The sequence below is a fragment of the Phodopus roborovskii genome, unplaced genomic scaffold, assembly GCF_943737965.1.
Source record: "Phodopus roborovskii unplaced genomic scaffold, PHOROB, whole genome shotgun sequence".
NCBI classification, from domain to species: Eukaryota; Metazoa; Chordata; class Mammalia; order Rodentia; family Cricetidae; genus Phodopus; species Phodopus roborovskii.
Window position 1 is genome coordinate 22,851,554 of NW_026126433.1, and position 27,393 is coordinate 22,878,946.

Below are 27,393 nucleotides of genomic sequence, written 5' to 3' on the forward strand. Positions count from 1 at the left end.
GAGAGAGAGAGAGAGAGAGAGAGCGCACTGGTTTTTCAAGATTTGAAATGAAGATCACACCTACCAAACACATTGAGACTGAAACTTTTGCTTTTGTCGCCAGCTATATTAGAGGCCAGGCATGTGTATCGTCCTGTATGTGATACTTGAGCATTGGTGATCTGGAGAAGATGGCCATCAGACACCATGTGGTGGGCTTCATCTCCTTGGAGCAGCTGTCCATCTTTGTGCCACGTGATCTGTGGCACAGGGTTCCCTGGTAAGGAAAAGCCATTTTTTTAATTTTTAATTTTTTTTTTTAGGGCAGCTCAATACCACCCATCTATAAAAGCCAAAACCCAAAGAAGGCATTGTCACATATTTGCTTTCTATTCTACATCCCACTTTTAAAACAATGAAGTGGCTATCCTTTCTGAAATAGTGTGAAACATGAAAGCTTAATGTAGCAGTGATTACACTATGGTGAAAAAGATGTAGAAGATAGAAATCATTTCAAATGTAGGTCAGCTTTTATCTGTAAATGATTCTAAATATCCATCTCTGTGCTTAAACTGGTCCCTGTATTTAATTATAGGTGCTTCAGTTCCTATAATTAACTATCTTCACAGTAAATTGCACTTTAAAAGAATGGAGCATATGCCATTCTAAAAAAAATATTGTAATTCTTTTCTATTCATATTAAAACCCTTTTTGAAAGTAAAGCATTTAATTCAACAAACACTTTGTGTTATATTGTTATTCTTACCAAGAATTTAGATAGATGATTAAAATAATTATTTGTTCAAAACTTGTAGCCAGTGGAGAACACTTCAGAAAGTTATAAATGGAGACATTTGTTAAATATTACTGGAAATTTTCACATGACTTCTTGTCATTGAAAAACTACAAAAGCAAGTCATGTTAACAAAGATGACTAGAAGAGACTATTAAGACCAGAATCTTAAACAGAGAATCTTATAAAGTTTAGACAAAGACAGGGAGGGGAAGGGAGAGATTCAGAGCAGGAGGAGGGAAAATTAGACACCTCTTCCTTGCCATGTGATAAAACTCTTCTCTTACGACGTGTGTTAATTACCCCACTGCTTCTAGTAAAAAAAAAAAAAAAAAAAAAAAAAAAAAAAGGTCACTGGTGTAGACTCTTCCTATCTGCTTTTCTTAAAGCATTTCCTCATTTCAACTTTTACTACTCACACAAGGCATACAAGTAGTAAAATAAGAAACATCTAATCATACTTAAAACTCCATTTTTCCATAAAATGTTCTGGGCTACTTTCATTGTTCATCTAAAACTGTAATATCATCTATTTACAATAAAAGGGGAGGGGTGTGAAGTTTTCTTTTACATACTTTCAAAACTTTAAAATATTTATTTTTGAGATTATAATCTAATTACATTCTTTCTGACTCCCGCCAAAACTCCCATATGCTCCTCCTAGCTCTTTTCACAAACCTTTTTATTTTTACTTCATGCAACTAAATCATTTACTTGGTTAAGTACAGTAACATTGGTTTTTGAATCTTCATTTTCCCTAGGGTCTATTCTCTGTGCAACATGCAAACATGTCAATAAAGGTAATAGTTTTGTTCTTGTTTAATTCAATCCTCAACATTAAATAAAATTTCTACTTATTTCTTTAAAATAAAATGTAAGAAAAGAAGAAAAGTAAAGGTGGGCAGAAGCACATGGACGGAGAGAGAAATTTAAAGGGCTTTGCAACAAAAACAAAACAAAACAAAACAAACCCCATATGTAAGTATGAGCCTAATAAAAAAGATATTTCATTGACTAGGAAAAAAATATTGTGCTTCTCTCCCTCTTATCCTCCCTCCCTCCCTTCCTTCTTTCTTTCAAGGTATTTTTATTTATTTATTTTTATCTTCATTGAATCTAAGATTTCCTATTGCCCTTCACTCAAGCACACTACACCACCATTCAATTTCTAACTCCTATTCTAGTGGTTACACTTTCCCAAGGATTGAGACCCCCCTCCCCTCCCGCCACACACACACACACGCACACACACACACACACACACACACACAGAGAGAGAGAGAGAGAGAGAGAGAGAGAGAGAGAGAGAGAGATGATCATCAAGTGTAACAAGTTCCAGAACTAAAAGAACTGACTCCTTACCTGACACTTCACAAGTCAATGTGACATTCTGTTTCTCTTTAATCTTCACATCTTCCAATTTATTTTCACCCACAATATGAGGAGGAACTAAAATAAATACACAAAAGCATAGCAAAAGTAATTCACACATCTAACAGCCAAGCTGTTTTGTAAGTGCCTAAGCTTTAAACAAATCTTCTTCATTATTTAGAATGTCAAAGTATTAGAGTTATTAGATTCGCATGTCAAACTATTATTTTCACCAATTCTAGTATTCACTTGTGCTACAAAATTGTTACAAATTCAGTTTTAATGAATGAAATTATAATTTAAATCATAAATATGAATAAAATGTGGGATGGTTATATTTAATCGTTATTTTGACACTTTCTCTAATCCTGAGGAAAAGAAGCTGCAAAGGACAGTATGGATTAGGCTGGGCTGTGGAGAAGTCTGTGGAGGATTGCATTAATCAGCTTAACTGAGGTGGAAGGACCCACCCTATCTGGGTAGCTCTACTCCCTGGGTTTGACTCCTGAAGTCTGCAAGAAAGGAGAAAACCAGCTGAGTCTATAATGATAGGCATTTGGTCTCTTTCTATTCTTGACTGTGCATGTACACAGTGTCAACTTTCTGATACCTTGACTTCTCCACAGTGATGGGCTGTGGTTTAGAATATATCTTTTCTCCCCTTACTTTGGGTTATTTCATTACAGCAACATCAATTAAACTAAGACAGAATGTATCCAAAAAATAATGAGTAAGCTCTGTCACTTTAAGCAAGTCACACCATGTCTTAGAACATTGCTTAGCAGTTGTGAACTGGCACAACAGGGCAGTTCTGCAGTTGAATTGGACTCATTTCCTCTGAATAATGCTGAAACATTGCCAAGAATCATAGTCCAGGGGCCAAAGACCACATAGGTATAAATTCCAGCTGTGAATAAATTTGAACTCTGTGTCCAGAATGCACTGAAGCCAATTAGATTTTCCCTTTAGATACTGCAAAGCACACAAGTACCTAATACTGAAAGTCCAAACGTTTTCCTCTCTTCACCAGCTGCATTCCTTACAATACAAGTATACTGGCCAGCATCTTCTGGTCTGCTCTGCATCAAGCGCAGTATCCTGCCTCCTAGAAAAACAAAGCACCAGACGACTTAAAGATAAATACAGTTCTGGGTGACATCAAGTGAGAAATGAAGTCTTACAGACATGGTAAAACACTGCTGTGGTTAAGTGTGAAGTTCCATAGGTAAGTAGGAATAGCAGGCGTGCGCACAATGAAATAGGTGTGGGAAATGACAACAGGTGGAGCTGGATAAGGTTTGGTCAGATTCTGTGTGCCCTTGGATGCTGTGCTAGGGGTTCAGTGTTGTTAAGGGTGAAGGAGGGTGTTACATGCATAAAACAAGGTCACTATCTTGTTGGTGCTTTCACAAGTCAGTGCTGACTGTGAAATGAGGCTAAATGATAAATTGGAAATGCCAGCAGGAGGACTAGATTGGTGACCCGGATTCAGGTGACACTGATATGAAAGGAGTTAAACTGAGTTAAACCGTGAAGATGCACTGAATGGCAGCTATTGGGTCAGCTTCTTGGAAATTCTGGCATCATTAGTGACAGGGTTATAGGGTCACCTCAGGCATGGATGCAATGCTGCCTGTGCTTCTTTCCATATTTTGAATTTCTGTGTTTTCTTTGAAGAGAAAATGCACATAGTTTGAGACATGCTGAAAGATGGAATTTGGAGGAAAATGTCCTTTAAGGACAAAGATAGAGTAGTCAGCACGTAAGACAGAGCAAAAACTTTGGGAAAGAAACCAGAAGTAGAGGCCTTGGAATGACTTATGAAAATTCTCAGGGAAAAAGAGGTAGTGCTCAGATTTATAAGTAACTTTAAGGTAGGCACGTTTTTGTCTAGCACCTTGAATTTGTACTGAAAGTTCTAATGGATACACATAAAATTCTCACTTAAATATTCACCTGGATCTGGCTGAGGAGCTACCATCTGCTTTCAGTTTACAGGAGACAAGCTGGCACTACTTCTCCAACCAGCAACTTCCCCACCCTCAATTCACTGGAAGGTAAATTTAGCAATACCTTACGAGAGAAAAGCAAAGCTGATTGCTTGAACTGAATTTTGCTTTTCCCAGCAAAACAGAGGTCAACAACATGAACATGGCTTTTCTTTTAAACAATTTGGAAAGGAGTCACCCACTTGTGGCTAGCTCAAATTAGTGAGAATGCAATTTGGTTCCAGTTGAGGGATATTAAAGTGATACAACTTTTATGAGTCATTACTGGGACTACAATCCTCAGTCAACTAGGTCATATCTTTCTTTTCTCTTCACTTCCTGGTTGTATCACATAATCTTGTGAAAACCCGAAATGAATCTGACAGCAATTTATACTTATATTAAGATACCTCTTGTTTCTACCAGACTTTTTTTGCAGTTAGTTGTTCATGGCAGATAAATCTATGACAACCATCATCAGAGCTCTGCTTGCAGGCAAGCCTCAGGAGGATCAGTCTTAAGGAAACAGAAGTGTGCAGCGGAGTAGCAGTGAGCTATGTCATTCATCTGCTTCTCATTTATCCATCGCACAAAACACATCCAGACTGCAAAGCTGAACGATTCCTTTGGCAGTCATAAGGTGAAATACTTTTAATGTGCTGTGCTTGGGGATCTCCAGCTGCTGGTCAATCAAAACAAAACTAAATAGAACCAAAACACCACTCCTGTAAATGTGTAAGAGCCAGCCGACAGCACTCTGTCATATTGTTTTCATTTCTGCCATCTTTGATGCTATCACATTTAATAAATTCAGACTTTCCAAAGCAGAAACTACCTCACAGGAAGAAAGAAAGAAAGAAAGAAAGAAAGAAAGAAAGAAAGAAAGAAAGGAAGGAAGGAAGGAAGGAAGGAAGGAAGGAAGGAAGGAGGAAGGAAGGAAGGAAGAAAGAAAAGGAGATAATTTTGAGATGAGAAGATAATGTGCTCAGGCTTTTGGTAGCCAGAGCCACTATTCTCTGATTCATTAGGACGTGGTGGCAGACACCTAGGGTATGCAAAGTATCACAGGACACAGGGAGGATTCAGGGAGTTTCCCAATATATGGACTGAGTATTGATTGGGTGCTTTAGCATGCACTATGTTAATAGCTTAACTTCAGTTTAATAAAATCCACAGGACACAGATGCTGACAAGGTTAACAAAGATGAGTAACTTTCTCAAAAGCTAAAGATTGTCTTTTCAGCCTGTGTGACAGTCATTATCAAAATAGGACAGTTGTAGAATTCTCGTGACATGCCTCAGAAACCTTCCCTCCAGTTTTACATTGACTTACAGATGATAAGATATTCAGATTTTCCTACAAAACTATCAGAAGCTGAACCAGTGATAAAGTCAGAGCACCCACGGAACTCCCTTCCCAGAGACTTAAGTACTATTAAGATTAGTCATGCATCGGTTGGCATACTTAGTACAAGGGGGATGTCATATAATGCTAATAAGACAAAGCCAACTCCTTTTAAATAGAGGAGTTAGGAGATTAAGATTTTCCTGATACTCCTATACCCTTCTGTGTTTTAAATATGTTTGTATAATATGACGAATAGATATCATAATAAGCACCTAGATCAGAAAGAAAAATGAAACAATATAAACAATGAAAATGAAAAGGAAAATGTTCACATGAAACTAACAGAATGATCAGGCTATCCAAATTGTGAATACCTGAGAGAATTTTCACAGAACTGCCGAGGCTGACAGGCCATCCATCTTTAAGCCAGGTTATAGAAGGCAAGGGGATGCCAGAGGCTTCACAAGTCAGGGATACGGAGCTCTTTTCCACCACACTGATGTTCTCAGGTACTCCTTGGTTCCCTATGATGCTTGGAGGGGCTGCAAGATAAAACCAAAGTGACTGGAAATAGAAAAGAAGGTAGCCAATACATAATCCTCAATAGTTTATTTCCAGTAGAAGTCTTCCATTTTCTGGTTAGTAGTAATCAAAACAAGCAATTATAATAATGCCACCTCTAAAAAATAAAAATGTATATTACTGCTTTCCAATTTTGATCAATTTGGCCTTGATATTCCAGGAATGGTGAGCTAGTTTTTGAGTTAGTGCTATTTTCTGACAGATTTGTAATATAAATTTCTAATCTTTTAATGGACAGGATTCTATAAAAATCGTTATAATCTTAAAATTAAATGAATTTAAAAAACAATATTTAATATTAATATTCTCTCTTTTATCCTGTTCCCTTCATCTTAGGCATACACACTGGCTACAAACATAAGAGATAGACACTAATCTTCAAACATTTCTTTTATGTTTCTTATGAGACAGAGTTTCATTTTGTAATTCCTGTGAATCTGGAACTCCCTATTAAGTCAACTTTGAACTCATAATCCTTCAAATTTAGTGTCAAAAGTTCTGGGGCTATAGACATACAACAGTAGACCTAGATTTACTCATTTATTAATGGCATTCAAACTATAAAATTTGTGTCTATTGAAGTTCCCATTGCTTCTATAAATTTAAAATTATACATCAAATTGCATGCATAAAAGTAGTTGGCTTTGACTATGTTCATGTCTGATCTCTTCCTGCCCAAAATTTATACTTTATTCATTAGGATCTTAAATCTGACTTTACTACAACTCATATCCAAGGGATATGGAGCAGCAGACTTTAAAATAGTCTTATTTCAGACTTGATTTTGGAAACTGTATTATTAAAGGATTTAGCCAGATGTGGTCATGCATGCCTTTACTCCCAGGACTAGTGAGATAAAGAAGGTTGATTGATGTCAGCCTCATCTACATGGTGCATTCTAGGCCAGCTGACACAGTACAAGCTCATCTTAAATTTTCTACTTTATTCTAGGCATCCTCAAAAGAACACTATGTATTTGTCTCAGCAAACAGCATGAAGCCAGGTGTAGAGAGTTAAATAATGAAACTAGGAAAGTTGTAAGTATGTAGAAAAGGGGTGGTTCTGTGAAACACTGTCATGCACTCACAATCTCACACTAGCTGTGGTTACCTCCACAAGAACTATACATGATCAACCTAGTCAAAATTCATGTACAGACAAGGGAGGTAACTCCAGGCTATGCTCTATATAGAGGAGCTACTACTGGTAGTCAATGGCTGCTGGGGAAGGGAGGATCATTCTTCTTGGAAGGTATGGCCAGTAGAAGCTTCCCAATGCTTCAAGGTTTTATACCATGTACATATGGACAGCACTATTTGGGTTTAGTAACATATGAAACAGGAAAAAAAAAAGTTAGGAGGGAAAGGGTTGGGGGAAATTCAGGTAGAGTTGGAGGGAAAATGGATGATGGGGTGTGTAAATGATCATATTTCCCTGTATAGCATAAAATTCTCAAATAATTAAAAAACAACAGATGGAATATAAATAGACTACTTCCAGATATGAGGTCTATGCTCCCAGAACACTTGATTATACCATCTTGTGAACAGATCTGCTGACTCCCTCTCTACTTACCATGAACACTTAAGTCATATCTTTTGTCAGTCATTCCTGCTACATTGACAGCAACACACACATAACGGCCTGTGTCAGATACATGAACGTTCTTCAATTGAAGGATGCGACCTTCATCCAGTATTTCCACTCCTTTTCCCTTGGTCAAGGAACGGCCATCTTTCATCCAGGTCACTGTTGGCTGAGGAATACCCTGCACCTCACATTCCAAGGAAATACTCTTCCCGCGGATGACAATCATTTCAGGGCTGTGGCTGCCACTGTTGGCTATAGATGGTGGAACTTTGGGGGAAAAGACATAATGAGAAACTATGCAAGAAACATATGTGTCACTTCTAATGGGAGTTTTCACCTTGAACTTCTTTGCTTCTACGTTTAAAGAAGAGTGATAATAAAGAATGTCCACCTCACCCAAGTGATGTGGTTGGGGGATGAAAGGCTGGGCCTTGTGCATGCTGGGTAATCATGATCAAATGAGTTATATCCTTAGCCCCAAGATTTATATCAATATATCAGCTACTAAAACAGACTAAAAATAACAGACTACATTACTACCTAATAAATTGTCACCATATTGAGAGGTAGAATCCTTCTCTGTTTCTAAGTGGGTTAATATCTAAAAGAAAGCTATTGACCCAGGAGGAGAATGCTGTGTTCACTCATTTTTGAGAAATAATACAGTAATTGAACTTATCAAGTATAATTCTGATTTACAGAAGTGTTCCAAATGCTACAATGGCTATGGTGGCTTAGGGCTTCTTATTTCACTAGCGATCCCTCTTCATTTTAAAGAGCTTTATGTGACACTGGTTACCTGGCATATAAAACAGGAATAAAAGTAGCCAACTTATAATAATTCATAAAGAAACTTATTTTAAAATAATTCTTTAGTATGCATATCATTTTACCACTTACTAAAGCACAAAGGCAAATCTTCATACTGGTGAGATAAACACACATGTTTATTTTTACATAATTCAAGCCTATGTCATTTAAAGAGAGGCACTATGGTGGCTGGGCTCTCTTGATATAAAACCAAATATTAGCAACCTTTCTTTTTCTTGACTTCAGCATGGATTTGGTGCCACAGACGTAACAACCATCTTTTCACCATGAAGGAAGGACTAGAAAAACACAGAGCCTGTCTCTGTCTTGTTAGGAATGATGAGGTGATTGTCTCCAGAGATCAGCTGTTAGCCCTGGAAGTTTGCTTATGCAAGGAAGTAAATCACCAGCTAAGCCACGGGCATCCATTCTGTTTCCCTGAAGCTGAATTTCCCTAATAAATACTGATTGTAGGAATTAGAAAGAAAGCCAGTTTGCACTCCTATGTGTGTAGAAAGAAAAATGGGACAGTGTCAGTGAACCTGTGTTCCAAGGATAGTTCTACCACTCATAAGTCATGTGTGCATGGCAGAAGCAACAGTTCTCCCTCATGTGGAGGTGCACATAAAGATCAAGTAACATAATGCATTCTCTCAAAGCACTCTAAAAGCTTGCACAGGTTATAGTCTAAATACTCTTTTAAAATAAAATATTTTATGTTTTAAAAATATACTCTAGGGCTGGGCCTGTAGCTCAGTTCATGAGTAGTACTAGCCTAGCATGTATGAATCGCTAGCACATGCCTGTAATCCTACCAGATGAAAGAGGATAAGAAGCTAAAAGTCATTCAACTATGTACCAAGTTTGAAGCTAGCCTGGGCTACTTGAGAACATATCAAAATCAACCAACCAATAATAACAACAATAAAAACATCACCAGCAACAAAACCTATAAAGTATAATCCCCTCTCTTCCCTTTCTACACATTTCCTGAACCCAGCATATTGCAACCTCCTTGATGCATCTGTTACTGGTAGAATGATGAGGATGGACAGTGGTATTTCTGAATAAATAATCACCTGAAGGAAGTAATTGATCTCTGGTTATGTCAGAATGATTTATACAATATGCCAGGTATACCTGTACTACATTAAATGAACCTTACAGCTCTAAAAAGAAATGGAAAGGAAATACAAGAATCTTTAGAAGAAAATTGTGCCTAGAGACTGGGGAGATCAATAACTTACTGTACACTTGAAGATTATAATCTTTCTTTGCAATTCCAGCCACATTGGATGCCACACATGTGTAGAGTCCTGTGTCAGCTTTCTCAGTGACTGAAATTTGTAGTCGTCTGCCTCCAGATAAAATTCGAACTCGTCCTGCAGAGTCAGCTAACACCAGAGAGCCTGCAATAAAAATCCAAATAGCAGAATTTGAGTCAAAAAATGCAGCTTTTATATGCATTCCCAGATAAGAACTTATTTATTTACTTACTAGTTTAAGTATCTAAAAAATAGACAATCTTGTGAAATAATCCTTTCTTTGTGAACAAAATGAAGAACCAGATGAAATACAGTTTTCAATGGTTTATACTATGCTTATTGGGCATGGATAAATATTTGCTAATGAAAATCTACTCAATTACAGACTTTAATCCTAAAATATGTTGCAAAACTGTCATAAATGCAAAAAAAGTTTATTTAAAAATTTTTAAGGACATTTCTAAATAAAAATAATTCTTTGAATGGTAGGCTTGATTATAAATGTTTCATAATCCATTGGGCAAAAAGCAAGGACATAATGCAAAAAACTGATTTTTCTGGTGAACAGTTAGTCCAACAATGATCTTCAATGAGATGGTACTCAGGTTTCACATGCAGAGAGCACTTAGCATGAAAACCTCTGCTTCTAATTTTTTATTTGTTTGTTTGTTTTACAAATTAACATGCTATCCAAACAAAAGATTTATTCTATCTTATCCATCTACATACCTATCAACCTATCATATATCTATTTGTCTGTCTGTCTATCTATCTATCTATCTATCTATCTATCTATCTATCATCTCTCTATCATTTAAACTTTTTGCAGTGCAAACTGACCTTTCTTCTTCCAAGTAAGATTTGGGGGTGGAATTCCACTTGATTCACACAGCAGAGTGATGAGATTCCCCTCAATAGCAGTAAGTTGACCAAGCTCATCAGATCCATAAATGCTAGGTGGTACTGAAAGGAAAGCAAAAGTATCGATTCTACAATCTGTGCATCATGTAGCTTCCCTAACACTTTACACATAGTAGAAAGGACTTTTACTCAAAATCATGTAAGAGAAAAGCACACAAGGTTTAATGTCACATCTGAAGAATACAACCATTTCCTAATAGCAGACAAAGAAATTCTATATTTGAAGTATTCAGAATAGCTTTGTTTATTATAGATATCTAGACATCGGTATAAGAGTGTTAATACCTATCAAATGTAAAGTTAACCCAAACATTGATGCTCAGCTAGCTTTGATATTTCAGATGCTGGATAGGAATACAATAGGCATATAATGTCCAGTAAAAAAATCAAGGCAAAGGGCTATACTCAAGAGGTAGACATTCACTTATTCTATATTGGACACCTTGTCCAATGGTCTGCAGAATTTGACTGGAATCCTCCAAGTCTGTCTTAATTATTAAGCTTTTCTCAAAGGGATTGTAGCCTAAAGATACTGGGTAAACTGCCTCATCTCCCCCAGGATGGCAGATACTCATTCTTCCAAGCTCCTGGGAGTTGAGTGGTCATAGAATCCTTTCATGCCCCACTGAAGCTTCAGTCCTTATTCAACTACCTCTGTACAAACAGTTCTATCCTCCTGAAACTCACGAGGCCAGTTCATTTCTTTTTATCACTCCTGTGAATCTGCCATTCATCTGATTACTGACTGGCTACTGAACTTGTTTCTATTCTTCCTCTTTATACCAATTCTGCTCATCATTCTGAAGAAATGCAGTATCCACATGAATAACCAGTCTAAATACCATTGGTTCAGTTCTTCTATCTACTCTCCCCTTTCTCCTTCAGAGACTGTACAATGGCCTTTATAACCATCTAGAAACTTCCTCCTATATGTTTATAAATTCAGCCATGGTTGGATGATTGCTCCATTTTTCCTTTGTCACTCAAGTAGTCCTAACTCTCATTATCTATCTTAATTAAATCTTGAGTCTTTTTACCTCTCAAATGTCTCCATATTCCACTGGTTTTTGTTTGTTTGTTGACCTCTCTGCTTCTTAGATTTCATAATCAACAATTTCAATGTCTAATTTGCCAAGTCTCAATTGTCTGACTCTTCACTCCTCTTATCTAGCAATACTGCCATCAAGTATCCAACAATAAGTTGCACAATAGAAAATGACACAACCACAGACTGACACTACTCTAAGTTCATAATTTCCACTCTCAACTGTCTCCTCAGATACTCCTAGTGGCTTCCAGGAATATCAGTAGTTATAAATCTAATGGAGACTCTATCTAGATCTTACAGTAAATTGATGCTCAAGAAGTACTGCCAAGCTTGACCTATCCAGAACTCAGGCAAGGGGAACAGTCAGTTCTCCCATGCTCACTGCTGGGGCATGTTTCCTTTGAGGGTCAGGACCAGCTCTCCAGAGACAGAGATCATGGGGGACTGCTATCCCAGGGACAGTGAGGGGGCAGGGTCAGCTCTATGCCCTCACTTTTAATGAGTTTTTTTCTAGCCTTTTTGACTGCTTCTTCTCAGTTTCCCTCATAGGGTCCCCCTTGCTATCTCCATATTCAAACAGTGCCCTTGGTAGCCATTCTGTATAGCACTCTACTGTACACATTTCTTTTATCTCCTTAAGGAATCTCAGCTTCTATTTAATATCATTATGACTATTTTTTTTGCATTTGATTGTGTGGAGTATAACTTTACATTGTTGGTTCAAAGATAACTCAAAATCTTCAAGTCTCCATCTCACTTATTTTGTTAATGGATTTCACAGATTTTCTTCTGCACATACATCATCTTTTGTTCATGTCTACCTCGACTTCCCTCCTACCTTCTCTTGCCCTTTCTTATTTCTTTTACCCCAGCCCTCTTCTCATCCCTAATGGTCCATATCCCCTCTGCTTTCATGTTTTCTGTTGGCTTTGGTTTTGTTTTCCACATTTGAAAGAAAATATGTAACATTGGTCTCTCTTTTCATTCACTTTTCACTTGTTCTGACTCCTAATTTCATATCTGTAGCCATCCCCTTAACCTTTACTTTACAACTTTTAGCTCAGAGTCTTGTACAAATTGAGGTATATGAGAAATTTTTTCTCATTTTAAAGAAATGAAGAAGAAAACTAGGTAAAATGGAGAGAGAGAAAGGACAGAAAGAGCTAGGAATAGAAATTGATGATGCATAATTCATATGTAGTAAGTATAAATTTGCTATATGACAAATTGTATCCTTTAAACACAAATTCATCTTTTTACAGTGAGCAATATCTTTTCTTATAACTTGCTCCAATGATTATTAAAATGATAATTATTTTTTTATTTATTTTATATAACCAAGTCCATTTAAATGAAAACAAACATTATAGACAATCTTTGGGAATTGATAATTATTTTTAATGAATTATTTCTATATACATGTATGCTCTTAAATTAAGTTGTCCATCACTATTAAGAAAAACCTTTCTCTACTTTTTATTTTAAAATGTAATTTTTCAAGTGAATCAAATGTAAAATGTTGGAGATGGTAGCATTTTTAAACAGTACATGGCCACAGCCAAGGCATTGTATATCATCTTAGTAACAAATGGTAAACGTTTCAAGGATAATAGTGTCTGAATTAGCATGGCAATCTTTGCTGCCTTACAGGGCATGAACACAATTTGCATATGTAACATGACTTTTTAATTGATTCTCACTAAGCAAACCATCACTAGCATCTAGAGAATGGACAATCAGTACAATCCCTGGCTGTAAAAGCTAACAGGGGATCACATTACACTGAAGTCTCAATGATGAGCAGGTTTAAGCTCAGGGCATCCATCCATCCATTATGCTTTTAGGATCAATTCCTTGAGTTGATACTGGAGAAACTGATCACTTTCATGTACACACTGCAATGGATGAACATCATTTTAAAAACTGACACAGTCAGTGAAAGTAAACCACAGGCTGACTGCTTTGCTTGACAAATGCTCATTATACTCACCCCAGATGTTAACATTGTAGTTTTTCTCAGTTTTTCCAGCAACATTTGTTGCTTCACAGGTGTAACGACCAGTGTCTTGAACCTGGGCATCTTCAATCTGAAATAAAAATAATAAAGTTATGCTTTTTTCCCTTCAATTTTGAGACAGTCTCATTCTGTAGTCTAGGGTATCCTGGAACATACTAGGCCATTAGTGAACAAGGCTGAGTCACATCAATTTTTCTCTGTCAATCTCTCAAGTGCTGGAATTAATTACTGGCATAAGCCATCATCCTCAACTTGAAAAATTGGGGTTGTTTATCAATGCACATCATTGTCTCTTATTTTTATTTTTTATCCTATACATTTCTAAACATATAGAAGTAGATAAATTGTAAAATGAATGCCCATCACCGAGATTCAACATTTGCCAAGACAAAGATATTCATCTATGCCACATTCTATTTTAACCCAGTTTATGGCAGTTGTTAAACAATAAAAAGATCTAAATAAAATTTAGATAAAATAGCAAAAACAATCACAGTTTCTGATAAAGCCATTCATCTTTTCTGTGTATGTTCCTTATATATTGATAAACTAACTTAATAAGCTTGTGATTGGTTTGTTACCTGTTTCCTCTACACTGGATCTTTAAGCTTCTTTAAGTTAAGAATGATATTCAATTCGCCTCAATCATCCACTAAGCAGTTCAGTAGTTAGTAGGTAATTGAATATCAGTAAAACATTTTCATGCATGTATATGCAGCATGAACCAGTAATCATTCATCATAACTTTACTCAGCCAATAATTAAGTAATATAATGATATAATATAAAATTATAAAACATAATATAAATCTTTAGATTTTTCTAGATTAGTTTTTTATGTGTAAAAGTGTTTTGTCTGCATGTGTATATATGATCCACATGTGTACCTGGTATCATCAGAGGCCAGAAGATAATGCCAAATCCCCTGGAACTGGAAGTATATACAGCTGTGAGATACCACATGGGTACCTGGTCCTCTGGAAGAGCAACACATGCTCTAAAACATAGAGCCATCTCTATAAACCCCACACAAATCCTATACTGGGTTGAAGATGCAAACAGATAAAAGACACTCTATAATTTCTCATAGTTTTTGAGTGCATATTTTAGTAAGCACATTATCTGCCTGTGATTGGTGGGAGCATTTGGCTTATCCTGGGTACACATCCAATAGACATGTCAATCAACTAAAGCAAAACCCGAGTTAGGTGAAATACTGAAGAGGAACTTAAAACCACACCTTTTCTTTTTAAGGACGGGGAAACTTAAGTTCACTTATTTGCTCTATGTGACCAAAAATCACACAACTGATGGCAAACCCACTCATTTTTAGAACATAAAATGAGGATGCATGGGCCTTATGTTACAGTTTGAATTTCATGTGTCCCCCTCAGGTTTACTTGTGCCATGAATACTTGCTTTCCAAGGCATGACACTATTTTAAGAGTCTATGGATCCCACAGAGGGAACAAAGCTGGTAGGCCCCTAGGAACAGGCTTCCAATGTTGAGTTCTGGTTCTGGGTCCTCCCTCCCTCTGCTTCTGCACCTTGTTGTGAATAGTCTCTGTCACATGTTCATGCCAAATGTTCCTTCCTCACCATGAGGAGGAAGACTCAGACCCTCTGAAGCCACAAGTTTAAATAAATCTTTAATCCTGTTAACTGTTTCTATAAGGTATTGTGGTCACAGTAACTCTAACACAGTAAATATCAAACACCGAAGTTGTGACTAAATGTGACCACATGGCTCTTAGATTGTATGAGCAAATTTGGAAGAGGCTGGAGATGTAGGATGAATACTGTAAATATAAGTGTTTTAGATGAGTCTGGTGGGATCTTTGAAGACAAGAATGCTAGGAAGACTTCACTTATGACAGTCAAGATGGGAACAAGTGCTTTATTGGGAACTGGATTAGAGTCTATTAGTGCTACATTTTGGCAGATAATGCACTTACATCTTGCTTATATTTTGACAAATTTGAATGAATCTGGATTTAAAAGTAATAGACTAACTCAGCAAAAGAAATGACAAGATAGCAGAGTACTCAGGCCATGGAATGACTTAAAATTTTAAATATCTATTTGTTGCTTTGGGGTGTGTGTGTGTGTGTGTGTGTGTGTGTGTGTGTGTGTGTGTGTGTGTGTGTGTGTAGGTGAGAGAACAACTTGAGAGGGATGGTGTTGGTTATCTCCTTCCACCAAGTGAGTTCAGGGACTCAATTCAGGCTGTCAGGCTTGGTGGCATGTGGCTTACCTGCTGAGCCATCTTACTGGCACTTGTGGCATCATAATTAATGGCTGTTCTTAGTCCAGTTTACAGTAAGAATTAGCAACAGGAACTGGCAAAGGAAAACATGAAAATGTTTTGGCTAGCCCAGCAGTTCTCAACCTGTGGGTGGCAACTCCTTTGTGGTCACGCAACCCTTTAGCAGGCAGGGGTAGCTTAAGATCATCAGAAAACAGATATTTACATCACAACAGTAGCAACAAAAATAATGTTATGGTTGGAGGGTCAGCATAACATGGACCCTGTATTAAAGGGTCACAGCGTTAGGAAGGCTAAGAACCACTGTTCTAGCCAGAAAAGAAGCTCAATCCCCTGGGAAACTGAGAACCATGTTGCTACCATTGTTAAACATGTTAGTTCCTTTGAAAAGAAACTAAGCACTTTGTACTAGGGTAATACAAAGTATGCTTTGAGGTCATTTCAGAAATTAATAAGAACTCATAATCAAAAGTGTAGGCAGAGATTCCTGTGCTGGTGGCCACTCTCAAATAACCACCCAGAAGCTTCATTTTAACTTTCATATTAACTGTAAAAGCTCAGATGGTAGCTCAGGCTTGTTACTAGCTAACCCTTACATTTTAAATCAACCCCTATTTCCTAACTATGCTCTGCCATGAAGTCCATGGATAATTACCGCGTTTTCTATACATCCTGCTTCCTCTGTGTCTGCTGGCATCTCCTCTGACCCCACCCACCCTTCTTCATTGTAGCGTTCTCAGTTTGGTTGTCGTACCTATATGCTCTGCCTGGGTGCTGGCCAGGCAGCTCTTTATTAACAATGACAGTAATACATATCCACAGTGTACAGAGAGTTATTTCACAGCACAAAGGTTTTAGCCTATAAACTCATTCAAAGATTTTCCTTCAAAAAGATAGCATTTTACCCTCACAAGGTTGCCTGAGGAAGTGCTTTCCCAGGCTCAACCCAAGCACTAAAGGCTGCTACAGCCATGGTCCAAGGTAGGGCTTGCTACTTATTGGCAGAAATCAGTGTTATCCATTTAGTTCTAGTTTTGTAGGCACACAGGTGGTAAGAGTTATGGAGTCAAAAATTCTTGCACCAAAGTTTTTGAGACAAGACTGGGAGATCAGGCAATGCTTAGCACGCTTAGATCTCCTGTAGAAGGTTCTTGCCAGCATGCTGCATGAAGCTATGAGTGAAACCAATGTTAGGATACAGGTTGTTGGATATGCCAAAAGCATATGCCAAGGAAACCTGCAGAAAATGAATGTATCTAGTCCAATGGAAAGGCTAAAATTGACTGGGCCACAAGGGTGGGGTTTCCCAAGCTTGCTGGAGCTTATGTCATGAAACCATATAGCCCAAATGTTTGACAGGAGTTAATGATTCTCTCTCCTGAATCTTATTCTTACTTTGTCCCATCTTTTCTTCTTATACCTCCATTCTTCTCTTTCAGAATTGGACTGTGTTTATTCCTTGCCATAAATTGAAAATATGTCCCTTTAAAAAAACTGATGGAAGGCTCTCAGACAAGAGATAGCATTCTCTTCAAAAGAGGCTTTGGACTTGGATTGTGAACAGTATAAGAATTTAAGATCAGTGGGCTCCTGAAGCTGGACTAAATAAACAGATATAAGATTTTTGAGGTCAAGCTCTTTTTCTGAATGAGTTTTCAGCAGCTCCCTGGACCAGCCCCAAGTGCCAGGGTGGATAGTTGTGGAATTTTTGTCGGGGTGTGTTTCTGTGACTCAGAATAAAGCAGTTACGTGTGCCCTCGAAGTCTATACCTGGCTCCAATTGGCTCAATTTCTCTCTAATTCTGCATAACCTCTGTTATGTAATTCAGTGTCATCTACTGTATCCTCTATGTCATCATGATAGGCTGAGATGTTTTTAAATGACATGCCCAAATCTTCTTCTTCTTCTTCTTCTTCTTCTTCTTCTTCTTCTTCTTCTTCTTCTTCTTCTTCTTCTTCTTCTTCTTCTTCTTCTTCTTCTGTTTTATTTAGGCTGTTCTGCCAAGTTATATATTCATGGCAAGGAAAAGGTAACTAATACACTGTAGAGCTCAAAAATGTTTTTTGGAGTGGCAGGTTGGTAGACTGAAAATCAGGGATGGACATTTAATGGGAGTGCCTAGCATGCTCTTAGCAAATAAAATACTAAAATTCCATTATTTGATTTAGTCAAATATGTGTGAGAAAAATGCTGGGTATGCTCTTAAGATAGTATTAACTAACCAGTTAGGGTTGGGTTATGTTGAATGTTTCATTGTATGGGTCTTCTCTCTACTCTTGCCAATGGAACTTGTACATCCCAGGGTGTCTGGCACAGGTTCATGGCAGAGATCAAATCTAAGGGTTTATTCACCACTGCCTAAAAAAGAAATACCTATACCCACTGAAATTTATGTTCATATAAATGCCTCCCTCTGTTATTTAGCCACATCTAAGCTTTGAGATTTTGCCAGGTACTTTCTAGAACACTAGACTCTGAGCATGAGTTGTTCTTTTTTCCCTTCCTTTTTTGTGTATATAGCTCAGTTGCCTTATCCATCTTTGTCTTGTTAGTGAGTTTGATTGTCCTTTTCTTTTCTCCATTCCCATTTCCATTATTACAGTGTCATGATTCCCTAGCTTCCCAGCCCTTTTCTTTAGAACACATCTTCATGCTGTCCTATCCATCCTGGTTCTTTGATCCTCCTTAGGAAATCTTGTTAGCTTGCTACCTTTCCCTCATGCAGTTACTCATTGTCCTCCTAAATATTCTTATTAACTATTCTCCTCAATAAGGAGGCCATATGTAGCTAATAACATAGGTTTCAAAATTATACTCCCTGTGTTCTAATTCAATATATGCCTTTTGGCAAATAAACATATTGCTTGGCTATTCTTTCATTTTCTCAATTGGGTAATTAGCAGAATTTTACAAACACACATTGGGGTTATGAACATTTAGACCCTTGGGTTCCTTTCGCTCACTCCAATTCCAACTTGATTTCACTTGTATGAACTTTCTGTCAACATTATTTCAAACATTCACTTTGTGAAGTTCTCATCTCCTCCAATCTAACTTACTTGCTTTCCCTAATCACAACTTTTGTTCCTCTCCAAGCTATAAAACTAGATTGTCTCCTAACTTTCTCCCATGCAAGCAGAGCCTCAACTTTTGCTATCCCTCTCCAAACGCTGTGTACCACCCACTTGGTCATCAACCCAAAAAAACAGTAGTTCTGCATATCTGGGATGAAGTCATAATAACCTTTTCATGGGTTTATGTAAGATTACAAGTTACTGAAAATATGAGATGAGTCCTAATGCTTGTAGCCTTATTTTTTTATAACAGTTTTCTGAAAGTATATTTCTGAGATTGCTTCTGGCTAAAGTATGAATGGATGACTGAATATTTAAATTGTATTAGAATAAAATGTAAAACTACCACCAGCACCATTAAATAGTCCCCAGAATTTTATTAGATGACACCAGGACATTTGTAAAAGATCATCAAATTTAACAGATATGATACTGAAACCATGTGCTTGGGAATTTGAGATGAATCTACAGCCTTACCTTCAGTACACTTCCATTTTCAGAGATGCTGAGGCCTGGCTTCTTCAATAAAGGGCGGCCATCCTTTAACCACATCAGAGTAGGTGGGGGAACAGCATCACTTCGACAAATTAACTCCAGATTTTGGCTAATGAGGACAGAGATATTCTGCTCTTCTCCCATAATATTGGGTGGAACTAAATGAAAGATGAATTACTTTTCAGAATAAAATAAGCCAGCACATTATTAATGTCCACTAATCAATAAGATACCAGATACATGGTGAGAAACTATATTTTTGTTTTCTTTTTCATTTACCTTTTAGATAGAAAAGCACAGTTGTTCTTGTATACACTATTGGCTTTATTTTGTTTAAAGTCTGTTAAATTACTGATTAATCCATTTGTGTGGGCTAGAGATTCTACTCACTGATATTTCAGTTTAAAGAAATTTTGCAACTCAAACTTCCCATCGGTTATATCTAAGAACTCTGTAAAACCAGATGGTATTCCTCAGAGTTTTTAAAACAACAAATCACCCATGAAGCCTCAGCATTATTCTGGGGGTGGGGGATTGTTCTGAGATGGAATCAATATTACCACCTTCTAGATCACCTAACTGCATGTGTCTAGGCTGATAAAGTATCCCTATATGTGGAATGGGCTCCCAAAGTCAATTTGTATACTAGGGATAAATACTGATCCACTATCCATAAATTGCCCAGGCCTCCTAACTGACCCATTTTCAGGAAGTCTGGGTCTGTTCTATCCTAGTTTCCCAGCTATCATATTGGAGTCCATGAGCAAGAGAGCTTTTTCAAAAGACACTAACTATAGTTAAAATATGTCTTCCTAATTATAGAACTGCTAGCTGTGGTCATGATATTCTGAATGCTTTGTAGAACTTCCTACAGTGATGTATACATTCACATTAAAATTTTATTTCTGTGAGTGTGTGCCATGTGTTGTTATATGTGATTGGGGTATATGCATATAAGCTGTATGTGTTGTTATATATGTCTGGGATTATATATGTCTGTGTATGAGCACAGAAGCCAGAGCAGAGTGTGAGATGACTCTATCACTCTCTACTAATTCCCTGGAGATAACATCTCCTAACTGGCCAATGAGCTCCTGGGAGCTACCTCCCTGTTTCTAGTCCTTAACACTTTGGTTATAAGCACATAAGACCATGCAACTTTTTACATGACTATCAGAGAGTTAAGCTCAGCTTCTCATGTTTACACAAGCAGTTTTATGCCCTAAATCATCTTCCCACCCCCAATATCTTGGAAAATAAAAGGGTCGAAATGAATCAAATTCAAACATAAAGCAGAAATAGAATTTGATTTGAACTAGTTTAACAAAATCATCATTTTATCTGTTTCTCCTTCTTGTCAACTATCTCCCATAACATCTATTTCAGCACACAGCCAGCTTGTCTCACCATATACTCTGAGGTCAATGTCCCTCTGTTTCTCCCCAGCAGCATTCACTGCCACACAAGTGTATTTTCCTGTATCGCTCATTTGTGCACTAGTCAGTGCTAAGATGCGACCCCCAGAGAGAACCTAGCAATGAAAACAAAGCCAGTTAACCAATACACCTGAAACAACAGTAGGTGTATTCTTTTTATCACTTACACAAATTTTCACAGGGAAGAACATGACAAAGCATTCCTAAGAGAAGAAGGAATAAAAAGAGGTCATTCTTCAAGATTTCTTGGATAAAATAGTTAAAACATCACAACAGTGTTAACAACAACAACAACAAAAATTAGTCACATTCATTGCCATATTATCCCACACATCTAGCAATTTTTTAATATTGGCATAAACTTCACATCTTTTAAATTATCAATTCCAAAAAAGTAAATTTAAAAACAAAACAAAACAAAACAGAATATCAGTATTCTGGACAAAATAAGTTAAACTTTGTATCAACACAAGCACCTATGAGAGATATTTTGAGTTCAGCTTCAGACCATTGCAATAATACAATATTGTAATAAGACAAGGCATATGAAATTGCAGCTCTTGGTGTGTATTAAAATGCTGTTTATACTAGCCTGTAAACTAGTAAGTATTCAATAGCATTAAGTCTAAAGCAAAGTATATATTTATCAATTAAAAACTATTTAATTGCTTAAAAGCATCCTTAAAAGGAAAAGGGATGAGAGACTTGCTCAATGTATAGTTGGCACAAAGCTTCAGAAGAAAAAAAAATGTAGTATTTCAGTATCTGCAAAGGATGATGAGGCAAAAGCACAATAAAACGAGGAGTCTGTGTACATACTTCTCTCTCTTAACTCAGAGCCGAGGGTGCTTCTGTATTTTTAGCTCAAAGTCAATGCACTGCCTTTAAATTTTCAGAGACTCAGATTTCATTTTTCATAACATCTCCACTATGATACTCTCTACTTCATTCTTTGATGTTTTTATGGACACATGTATACTTTATGTGCCTCACAGATTCATTATTTCCAGACATTTAAACAAAATCCTACCAGAAATTTCCTGTGCATTTTGTTCCATACACCAGAACAGGCATGGACAAGAAAGAACAGCTATCTAATGGGTTAAGCTTCACACACACCTGTGAGGAATGGGAACTCCTAGATACTATGCATATACGTATGTATTTGTGTATGTGTCTATGACAGACCTTTGTGGGTGCTTATGCACACACTCTTGTTTGAAAATAACATTTGCTAACTCTTGTTCTCCAAAACTTTTCAACAGCTTCACAAGTTTGACTATCCTGGATTGAACAGGTTAGTTATGGGAAAAAAAAAGAAGAAGAAGAAGATACCTGTATTCCATTAGCGAAGCTAGAGACTGGGCTGCCATCTTTCAACCAAGTCAGACTGGGGGCAGGGATGCCCCTCGCTTCACATTCTAACCTTGCTAGATTATTCACCACCACCTCCACTGTGGAACTGCTACCTGAGATTGAAGGAGGCACTGAAAAGAAAAAAAAAATGATGTAAGCTGTCATCAGGATAATGAAAACCATACATAATTTCCATGATAATTTTTTTTTACAGATAAATTTTTTTCCTTATTTGTTTTGGCTAAGTGTCTCCCATCTTATCTGAGATCTAGTCACAGCATTCCTATGAGGTATGCAGAGCAAGTGTTAATGTTGAAGTTTGGCAGACAAACTGAGGGTAGGAAAGTGATGTTAGCTGGTGCAAGAAGTCAGTTTTTAGTGTTATAGTTCATTTAAAATATTATTATTATTGTTAGTGTTTCTCTCTGTATGTGTGTGTGTGTGTGTGTGTGTGTGTGTGTATCTGTGTGTGTGTGTACATGCCATAGCACATATGTAGAGGTCAAAGGACAATTCTGGGAAGCTCTGTTCTCTCCTTCTACCTTGTTGAGGCACGGTCTCTCTTGTTTCTGCCAGGCTGTATACTCCACACTAGGTGACCCTTGAGCTTAAAAGCTTTCATCCTCCTATCTCCAACACCTATACTAGGATAGGACTGCTGAGATAACAAATAGGTGCTATCATTTCAGGCTTTTTCACTAAAATTCAGGGGATTGTTTTTATCTGTTGAGCTTCCTCGCTAGCTCTAATTGAATTCTTAGTTATTGAGTAATTGATTCCCAGAAGTTGTGTGTGTGTGTGTGGTTTGTACATATACTATTAAATTCAATGCTGTATTCTAATTGTCAATGCCTCTTAAAAAGTTTTTCTTGAAATAATTACTTAGAAATTGTTCTTTGATACCCATTAGTGTTAGATTATTAACAAAGATGGTGTTGCTATTAGCTGACAAAAAATATCACTGGTTATTTCAAGAAATAAGCTGAAATGAGTTGAAGGTCAACACCATGTGAAAATTGGTCATTTTAATAGGCATCAGGAATGAGAAAGTTTATCTGGGTCTTTAAGTAAAGATATCAACAACATACTTCTGTTAATTATCACAACAGAATTTTATAAGAGCATGTAGTCATTATGCATGTGTTCTTAACCCAGGATTAATCTGAGAGATGGAGCATTTACCATGAACTTGTAGACTGTAAAACAATTCTGTAGCTCCGGCAGAGTTGATGGCTACACACTTATAGATGCCAGCATCCGAGATCTGAGACCTTCCAATATCAAGGATCTGCCCTCTGTTCAAGAATACTACACTTGTGGAACCTGAGAGTGGGTGGTTGTCTTTGTACCATGTAATAGCTGAAGGGTAAAAGAGAGAAGTAAAAATTTTTCATTCAAAATCCAGTATACTACATTGGATCTGGAATAAATATACTTAGATGCATCTAACTAAAAATGCTTTATTCTTATACATTTTGTTTGAGTTCAGTTGGCTTAAATATCTCTTCAGGGTTGATGATTTTTGAGGGTTGATTTTTAAGACAAGATAATCATAAGAAAACTACTGAGTCCAATCAATGAGTCTATGAATTGAACCAATGAAAGGTAATCTCTGTATTGTTTCTAATATGTCAATATTACTTGATGGTAAAATTTTAGCTTTTTCTATTTATTTAATTGAGTATTTCCTATAAAAATTGTTGGCATGTTAAATCAAAACCATCTATCATGTACAATATTGGAGCTAATTTTTTTACATTGTCATCAGTTCACAAAAATAGCCTACCAGTGGTAGGGAGATGCAGAAAATAAAAGTAACAGGGTCACTAGAATGACTATGACTAAGAATCAGCTTAGTTGATCAAAATTCATTAACATTCCTATAAAATTTTACAATATCTTTTTCAAAAGATGTGAACAAAACACAATGATAAGTTTTGTGACCACAGTAGAGACAGGATGATCTAGGAATTCACATGTTCTTTCATGCAATTAAAGGCTATCAAAGTTTTTAAAATATCTTCCAAATGATACTATCACTTGCAATGTACTCTATGCCTTTCCTTTGTTAAAAATTGGTATATTATATCCATACCAATTTTGCTGTTCTCAGAAATCTTAGCATTAATCAATTGCAAAGAGTCAAAGTAAATGTACCAGGAGGAGGGTTGCCTGCTGCCTTACACTCCAGCTGAATGGGGTTATTCACCACCACGGTCTCATTCAGCATCTTTCCTGCATCGTCCAGGGTGGGAGGTTCTGTAAGGACCAAGCACACAATGAGCTCACACAAATATGATATGTAAACTGAAATTGTTTTCTATGCATAAATAATGTTTCTCTCTTCCTCACATACTTGTTGCCATTTGGATCAACAGTAAAGTATACTATTAAGGAGAATTGAAAAACAGATCAAAGCTTTTATAGATTTTTCTGGGTCATCTCTTTCTTTGTGATCAGGCAGGAAAATATGTGATGGATTATTACTGTAGTAAAAGAAAATTGAGAGGATCAGTGAGTTTGCTGTCAAATTATAACTTCTAGGAATGTCAGAATCTATATCCATAAAGTATCACCAACATAACTGCCGACACATAAGATGAACAAGGACACCAACAATAGACATGCCAAAGTGAACAGGGGAAAGCTTCAAGGCCTTAACTCTACACAAAGTACTAAGGCCTTAACTCTACACAAAGGCAACTAAGAAGTACTAAGAGTAGGGAAAGAGCACACCAATTGTTAATCCAGTACCAAATGGTTAGCCCTGAAAAATGTATACACAAGTAGCATTATACAGTCCGAGAAGGTTATATTTAGAAATATTTATGCATATACATATATGCATGTAACAACAATTAATGAAAAAAACAGGGCATGCATTTGAAAGAGAACAAAGGAAGGTTTTGAGGGAAAAGAGAGAAGGGAGACAATCCCAAAAATAAAATAAAAAAAAAAAGTTGAATGTAAAATTTTTAAACTCAGTTCATCTAACTGAACTAAGGATGAATCACTTTTGCAACCAGGAAATTTACCCATACAAACTCTTCCAATGAAAGAATGAATGTGCTTGAAAATACTCAACTTTATTAGAATAATTTTTGTGGGTTAATAAAAGATTTTTCTTTTTTGTGTAAATTAAAGTGAAAAAAAAAACTTCCAGTTTTAGACAGTTACTATTAAAGTTGCTGTTGTTATTTTGTATATATGGGAAATAGGAACTTGCAAAAAATTACTTGGAACATTGTTATGATATTCCAGTAATACCTCATAGGGTATGGGAAGAGTGACTAGGTGAGAATCTTAAGATTGGAGATGAAACTATAGATATAAATTAGCATTCAAAGTTTGCAGAAATAATGCATTTTACAGATTAGAGTACAATGTTGGAGGTAAAAATCTAACAAAGAAATAAGATTGCAAACTTGAAGTAATTTTTAAAATTAATTTTAAAAAATGTCATTGTTTTTGTTTTTCAAAACAGGGTGTAATCCAGAAACTTACTGTACAGATCATGCTGGCCTTGAACTCAGTAATCTACCTGCCTCTACCTTCTAAGGGCTGTAGTTAAAGGTGTGCACCACCACTGCCCAGCTTTAATTTTCATATTTTTAAAAATTATGTTTTTAAATTATTTCTTTTCAGTTAAAAGTACTTTTCAATTTATTCCAGGTAAATGTAACATACAACACACACACACACACACACACACACACACACACAGACTTCTCAAAAAGCATTAACATAAAAAGTTGGATGAAGCTCTGCCCAAACAATAATTGGACATTAATATATGACAAATTAGTATATAAAACAAAAATCATTAAGTATGACAAAGCAACTTGCTTCATATTTATTAGAATAATTCATGAATAATCCTTCATAATTACAATATTTTATGGGCTGAACCAATACAAAATTAAAACACTTAGAAATCAACTGTATAGTGAAACAAAAATAAAGTTATAGAGGATTATAAAAATTAAATTAACTGCTTAGATTTGTGCATCTATGTACATAGTTGAAACTACTGAGGAATAAACATTCTTTACAAGTGCAACTATTGAAGTAAGCCACAAAATAATGGTCAGTATGAGTACATTTAATGGAGTTACAATGAAAGGAACAGGAATCAATATCAAAAACATTAAAGTATGTACATGAGATAAACCCCATTAAAGATAAAATCAAGATAAACTTAATATTTTTAGAAGAAATAAAACACATTCAGAAAGATGTCAACTGGTATTGGAAGCTGTTCCTGTTACCATAGCAAGGTACCATATAAGCAAACTCCTAAGCCCCAATTAATGTGTTTCCAAAAATATGTTATAATGGAAATATAGGTTCTAAGCTTTCAATTCAAAACCCAGGAAAAGACCAACACAGTAAACTAAGAAGCTAGGGATAAAGCCTCATAGGTTGCTATAATTAATTTATCACAATAAAGCAAAAAACAGAGGCTACCACCAAAGATAAACAAAAATTTGAGAGACAATAAGATTCAAAATTGCTATTTGATAAGTTGATATAAAGTCTGTTATCAGAGGTATAGTCCTTTAGGAAGCAGATGGCTATTATTCTGGAGGTCAAAACTCAACCTAAAACTCACTTTTCATTCCCACAATGCCTTTTGCATTCATGTACTTAGTATATTAACCCTTCCTGGTTAGCTCTGTGGTTCTTCCTGTTTTATCGGCTGAGTTCTGACCAAGGTAGCCTTTAAGAATGAGCAAAGCTCTAAACATGGCTACCATGGCTACCTGGCTTTTCCAACTGTGAAAAGAATAATAGCCAGTGCATGGCACATTCCTTACCACACTCACTAAAACACTTGCTTAAAGCCTTCTGGATTGAATTGCTGTTAATGGCTTTGACAGTCACAGCTGCTACAGTAAAACACTACAGTGGGAGTCGGAAGCACCAGGGCTGTGGAATGGTCTGGCTAATTCGCACATCAATAGAGAGTTTAAGGAGAAAAAGATTGAATTCCAGCAAGAATAACAGAGGATGGTCTTGGAAACTCCATTCCTCAATTAGAGAAATAATAACAC

General features: G+C 36.5%; 1 protein-coding gene across 1 annotated transcript in view; it reads right to left on the reverse strand.

The window, feature by feature from the left end:
- Hmcn1 (hemicentin 1) overlaps positions 1-27,393 on the reverse strand; it is a 429,789-nt gene that overhangs the window by 118,166 nt on the left and 284,230 nt on the right. Inside the window, exons 37-49 of the mRNA XM_051185954.1 lie at positions 24,497-24,598; positions 23,522-23,698; positions 22,319-22,470; positions 20,955-21,078; positions 19,530-19,705; positions 13,686-13,782; positions 10,567-10,689; positions 9,709-9,870; positions 7,637-7,918; positions 5,854-6,021; positions 3,135-3,248; positions 2,135-2,221; positions 65-256 (exon numbers count right to left, since the gene is read on the reverse strand). Of these exons, the coding sequence (XP_051041911.1) occupies positions 65-256; positions 2,135-2,221; positions 3,135-3,248; positions 5,854-6,021; positions 7,637-7,918; positions 9,709-9,870; positions 10,567-10,689; positions 13,686-13,782; positions 19,530-19,705; positions 20,955-21,078; positions 22,319-22,470; positions 23,522-23,698; positions 24,497-24,598 (1,956 nt within the window). The remainder of the gene's footprint in view (positions 1-64; positions 257-2,134; positions 2,222-3,134; positions 3,249-5,853; positions 6,022-7,636; positions 7,919-9,708; positions 9,871-10,566; positions 10,690-13,685; positions 13,783-19,529; positions 19,706-20,954; positions 21,079-22,318; positions 22,471-23,521; positions 23,699-24,496; positions 24,599-27,393) is intronic.